Here is a 6,431-nt window from a genome sequence, read left to right as displayed (position 1 = left end):
TGTTTGATGGGTTTAGCATCTTGAACATCTATATCATGCTCCAGCACAGTGGTGCATGTGGGCACATCCCCATACAAACAAATGAACTCTTGGATTAAGGCAGACACATCCCTGTGCCACTCCAGAGACAGGTGATCAAGCTGGCTGTGGAATGATTTGCCTGGTGGAAAACATGTTGCCTAATACATTCCAAAACCCTAGGACGTAACAAGTTCATTGAAAAGTGAAGGAGCATGCAGATTAAAGCTGTCATGTATAACAGCATTTAATGTGATTAAATCTTCGTAACACAGGATTGCTACATAGTGTATATGTGCATGGAGGTAAATCCTGATGTATGCAGATGACACCTTTTTTTTTGACAGATGGCATACAATCTGAGCAAACTAGTTTTAAGCTGACACATATAAAGCACAAAGTTTCACAACGTTTCAAATCATCATGTCTTATGGTCAATATTGAGAAAATATTTCTATTTTGCCAGAAAGTGTAAACAAAAATACCCAAGTACATATTTTAATGATCAAAAAAGAGCAGGTGTTAAATGTTTCAGGCTTGAGAAGTGAGATCTGAATCTTGGCAGAAGCCAGTTGCAGTCCTGAAGCAGCTGTGTGAAGTGCTTTTCTTTCCCATGACAGGAGCCGCTAAAAGTCATCTTTTAAGTTAAGTATGAAATCAGTAGAAATACTAAAGATTTGAGGATGAGCAATGACAGGACTCACCTGTGTTTCTCCAGTTTTTGGTGAGCAGAAAAAGCTGCTTGCGTCGTTATGTCCTCTCAGTTAATGAGTATCACCCTAGATCAGGAAACACACAGTAACCAAACTGATAACCAGCACTCTGACTTATTTCCTGTTTTTTGTCACTACTATCAGTAAAGACAGCGATGTTATGATGTAAAGGATGTGTGTTCATTACATACTTCATGTCTGCACTTCTTTTTTTGGTAGATTATCTCATATCAAGTCACACCATTGCTCTTTGACAAGATGCACAATTAACAGGCTGAAATCAAAAGCGACAACAAAACAGAAGATTTATGATCTATCTGTGCTGGACTTCATTCCTATTGGCTTCGTTTTTGTTTTAAGATATTCCTTTTTTATTGCACTTTTATGTAATGCTGAATTTAAAGTGCATTTGTCACTCTGTTTATCAAACCATCCACACAAGTTGCATCACCTGGTCTTCTACTACAGCACCTCCTACAGGGTGTTACTGGGACAGCAGAGCCATCTGGCCTCCTTTGGTTTCATTCCAGTGAGACCAGTCACATAAATCCCAAGGATTCATAAACAACACACGTTTTTACTGAGATCAGAGATCAATATGAGGCTGAACTCAACATGACCACACTCCCAAACAGACAGCATCAGTGTACATGTTGTTACTGCAGCCAATCTGGTCCATAACACACAGGCATGTACGATGGCTACCCCTCTCTTAGCCCAGTTTTGTCAGAGGTTTCTTCCTGTTAAAATTGAGATTTTCCTTCTGACTGTCACCAAGCTCTTGCTTGTGTGATTGTTGGGTCTGTCTGTATTTTTGTAGGGCCTCTGCCTTACAATAATAAGACAACGTAATACAACAACTTATTAATAACCTCTGTTCATTTTCAATGTCTGTTCTCACTATAAATATATTGTTTAGTGTTGAAGGTGCTATGTTGTGTCAGTGTGTTGTGGAATGAGGGGGTGACATAAGCACCCCACCCGTAACCCCCCCCAAGACCTTCAAAGTCTAAGTTGCAGATAGCAGTGAAGGGGTGAATGGGGTCACTGCTGCAGCCCAACCCTCCAGCCTCCCAATACACCTGCCCACCAAGGCCCTGTGTGTGTGTGGGGATACGTTGTGAACCGTAGTGACTATAGTGTAATTAAAAATTCAAAAGGAGGGCAGGTTACTGTAACTACAGTACAGTAATTTTAAGCACAGTGTGGCTAATTTAAAGTATTGTGTTATTACCGGGTAATTCTGTTTTTAAAAAAGTTTGTTTCTTGATCTTACATGGTGAGTGCACTGCACTTTCAGGGTACAGGTCATATTATGAAGTGACATCGTTTTTGATAACCACTTATCAATGCAGGGCTTTGGCCTCCTCCAGCCCACATTGTCTCCATCTCCAGACCGTTAGAGTTAAGGGGACAAAAGAGGGCCAACAAATGAAGGCCTCTCTTTAACCCTGATCATTTCTGCTTCTTGGAATGAAAAAGCTTCATTTTTAATAAGACATGGTATATTATGAGGTCAGAGACTTCAATTTTAAATATAATAAACTAAGGAAAACATGTGGCAGCTTTTAAACTTTATTGACAGCAAAGAAGAAAAAGAAAGGAAAGCGTTAAACAAAAAAGCAGAAGTTTCATGAGAAGGATGTGTGCAGGCAGGAGTGGTGGTAAAGAGAACCCAAACTGCAGACTCATGCAGGTGAAATAATGCAGTCAAAACAGCTTTACTGCTGAAACATAAAATAACTCAACTGAAAATACCAAAAAAACTGAACGGGCAGACATGAAGACAGAACACACAGCATGTGTCTGGAAGCAAAACCAGACACATTAACATGAGACACAGATTTTCAGGAAACATAACACAGAGATGTGGACTTGACAAGAGGGGATACAGCAGACGGGGGAGACATAGCAACTAAGCAACACAGACAGAAACCAGAAAGCAGAACATTAACAAAGAAACCAAAAGACTAGAAACAAGAAATACTGGCAAAATCAAAGTACAACAGTAAAGAAAAATCAAAACTCTGGGTTAATGACCCAGGTCTCCTAACAAGAAGTGCAGAGAGCAAAGAGATCAGCAAACAATATATGACAGAACGTTTGTATTTGTGCTCAGTGGTGATTATTTTCCTTTTTATGTAGTTTTGAAAATAATATATTGCACCTGGCCTCTGTGGCGCCTCCTGTGGGTGGAGGTCTTACAGGACACGTGTCGAACTCCTGCTTGTTTTCCAATTAACCTGCCCTTGTAGCTTCTTATTGGCAGAGCACACCTATCCAGGTAATCAGCAGCAGGTAGGAAAGGGATAACTCAAAAACAAGCAGGAGGCTCACACTCGAGGACTGGAGTCTGACAGGCCTGTCTTACAGTAAGGTTAGCCCACGTCTTCTCTCCGGGCTCTGCCTGCCTGTGCCAAAGTCCGTGTGTGAGAATGTTAGATGAGATGATTGGGTTTATAAAAACAGCAGTTGTATGAATGTGTGTGTGATTGGCTGAATGAAGCTTGTAATAAAAAGTATTCGCTTAGAAAAGAAAAAAAATCCATAAGTACCAGTTTATTTATCATAAGCACAAATTAAGCTTTTAATGTGAAAGAGACCACCCAGGAAGCGATTGGTGTGGTAACTTGTGTCAAAGACGAGCGCCTCAGCCGAGCTCAGAGTCTGTGACACATAGGCAGAGTGTTATTAACACATCACTGAGTGCAGTGCAAACCCAAATATAGAGTGCAGTTGTTCTTCCAAGAGTTACAATAAAGTTTATTGTGAGGATATACTGATGTATGCACACATAAAGACATTTTCAGAGAGAACATTATGATAATTGGCCATTTACAGCTGCAAGCGTGGCATTATTGCACAGTTAGCTACAGTAACTACTGCTACCCCTGATATACGGTTCATATTTTGACTGTTTTTCTTCTCTTTAAGGGAAAGACAAAAACACTCACAGTAGTGATAAAGGATATTCGTGTGAACCAGAGAGGAGACCGATAGCTGAGCTGATTCAAATCATGCTGAAACCACAAGATGGTTCAAATTGGTCAAATTGGCTTAAAACGATGAATATCATAAAAGTTAAGGCCCCACGGGAAACTGGACAACCACAAAGCTGTTAGTTCCTGTTACACAACAGGATCAAAAACAAAATGTTACAACTACAGGGGGACCATTTATCGACTTTTACTAAGTCCTGTGAAACTGTATCACTGAAACAACTGAAGTATAGAGTAGAGAGTTTGGAGTGCTCCTTCAGTGTCTGACATGTGTTTGACTACTTCCGCTAAGCTTTTTAAACAAATTAAAAGCTGCTGATTGAAACTGCTGATAAGATTCAGGGGAGAAACCACAACCTTTGGGCAGACTGAGATGATGATTTGAATGAGAAAAATGATATTTGGTTTTGTGTGACATCAGCAGAAAATGAGAACACCTCAAAGACTGAGACGATAAAGTCTGACAGTGGAAACATGAACACTCATGTCGTCTGCATGGGAGTGTGTTTGTGCTGAGTTCATGAAGACTTGGGATCCATGACATAGGTTTCACTGAACTCATCTGACTCTCAAAACAAATGTACATCTTAGCATTTAATAACATGTTGAACTTTTCCTTAAAGCTCATTGGTTTAACTTGTTGCTGTAACAATGTCAGCCTGCTCCTTCCTGCTCTCACTCTCCTGGTTTGCTTGTTGGATGTTCTTCCCCCTCAAGACCTTTCTCAGGTTCACCTGAGCCCGAAAAGTCTTACAGAGGTAAAAGTAAACAAGAGGGTCCAGACAGATGTTGAAAACTGACACCATGGTGGCCAATTCCTTCAGGTAGTACAATATCCAACCCGCAGGGCAGCTGGTCCACAGAATAGTGTAGGGAAGTCGAACCAGGTGATAGGGGACAAAACAAAGACAGAAGATGCTGACCAGCACCAACATGTTCCTGCGAGACTTCACCAGCTTCTCAGAGCCAGAGGAGGCCAGCTGACTCTGCTGTACCTGCAACACCCTGCAGGAGGTGCTGTAGTAGAAGAAGACCAGGCATATGAAGACCACGAGGAAGATGATGGCGCAGCTGACATGGATAATTTTGTAGAACAGGGTGACCGATGTGCCTAACATATAATCACACCTGATGGAGTTTGAGGTCAGTGGTTTCTCGGTGATGAAAAACAGGATGGTGTATGTAATTGATGCAGCCAGGAGAAAAACCCAGGTGACCATGGAGACGATGTGGGCAGTTCGCACTGTCTGCAGGACGTGAGTTCCTGAAGGATGGACGATTTTCAGATACCTGTAGAGTGAAGAGAAAAGAGGCGGTGAATAACTTCACTAATCTGTAACAGTGTTCCCAAATCTTCAGAAGTCATTAATAATCTGAAAAGAGATGATGTGTGTAATTAACCCATTAATCACAGTTTTAACATGGTTATGAACTGCAGTTTAAATTACTAATGGTTCTGTACCTGTTAGCAGCAATGTACCCCATAAAGATGATGCTGGCGTACATGTTGAGGTACAAGGTGGAAGCTCCAAAGCTGCAGTAGAGCTTCTGACCAATAGGAGAGCTGCTGGCATAGTGGGAGATGCGCAGCGGCACAGAGAGGCAAAGCAGGAAGTCAGCAGCTGTCAGGTTCTTCATGTAGACCATCAAGCTGCTCGATGCCTGCTGCTGAGCTCGACAACAGTAAAACTTCATGATGAAGCCATTGAGGAGTAAACCCACCTGAATGTGGTGCAGAAAGGATGGGAAAGGCAGGACTTTGGTAGATGCACAGAGAACCTTAAACCAATTTTTAACAGAGCAGATGTGCTAAAGTTTCAGGTCTTGAGCACATCTTAAAATCTGAAACTTACCAGAAACACTAGACTGTAGACCACCACAAAGAAAGCATGGACTGATGTTCTGACAACATCACAGGGTGGGAGGTTGGGAGATGAAGTCACATTTGTTGAGTCACCCATGTTTCTGGAGAAAATAAATCCACTGATGTACATTGTTGAGAGGATGCAACTTGATAGTCTTAACCTTATTTTAAAACAACAAACTAATTTTACAAACTGTAGTAAAGCTTGTGTTGAGCTCTACTACAAACAATTTTGATCCATGGCCCTTTCTTTCACAACAGTTGTCTCAGGTGATTAACGACTCTTATTAACTGTAATAAAACTGCAATAATACTCAAATTTTAATATACAACACTGAATATAGCAATATATTCATCACAGATTGTGAACCCCACAAACGAGTGTAAGGTTGATTACTAGGCCAGATGGCACCAGCATGCCCTCGACGTTACTCAGTAATACGTTTCATGAACACTGATAGAAGCGAGCTGTGGTGCTGCTGTGTGGAGGGAATATTGAGTGTTTCACCAGTAATCACCAGTACAAAAGAATAAAAATACTCACCTGTATTTCACCAGTTTTCAATGATGAGGAAAAGCTGCTTGAGTTGTTATGTCCTCTCAGTTTAATAAAATCACCTCAATGAGGAAACACACAGTAACCAAACTGTTATACAGTGCTCTGACTTATTTCCTGTTTGTCTTTACGGCTAAAAAGTTGCAACATGTGCACCACACAGACTTATCTGATCTAGTTTTTTGGTCTTTTCAAACAGGATGTCGGCTTATTACCTACTTGATGTGTTGTCACTTTTCTTCTTAGATGATCTCACATTCAGTCACACCACCTCTCTCTGA

At 41.1% G+C, this 6,431-nt stretch overlaps 1 protein-coding gene across 1 annotated transcript; it reads right to left on the bottom strand.

Moving 5' to 3' along the window:
* Positions 1-3,887: 3,887 nt before the first annotated feature.
* Positions 3,888-6,204, bottom strand: LOC116332813 (P2Y purinoceptor 14-like). Its single transcript, XM_031755872.2, has 4 exons — positions 6,139-6,204; positions 5,584-5,695; positions 5,193-5,452; positions 3,888-5,020 (listed from the first exon to the last, which is right to left on the bottom strand). The coding sequence occupies exons 2-4, from the start codon at positions 5,689-5,691 to the stop codon at positions 4,363-4,365; spliced, it is 1,026 nt and encodes a 341-aa protein (XP_031611732.2). The 5' UTR covers positions 5,692-5,695; positions 6,139-6,204; the 3' UTR covers positions 3,888-4,362.
* Between the last annotated feature and the right edge of the window lie 227 nt (positions 6,205-6,431).

Source organism: Oreochromis aureus, linkage group 3, assembly GCF_013358895.1.
Source record: "Oreochromis aureus strain Israel breed Guangdong linkage group 3, ZZ_aureus, whole genome shotgun sequence".
Classification (NCBI taxonomy): Eukaryota; Metazoa; Chordata; class Actinopteri; order Cichliformes; family Cichlidae; genus Oreochromis; species Oreochromis aureus.
The sequence above is the reverse complement of the archived record's forward strand: the minus strand, read 5'-3'. Positions and strand labels throughout refer to the sequence as shown.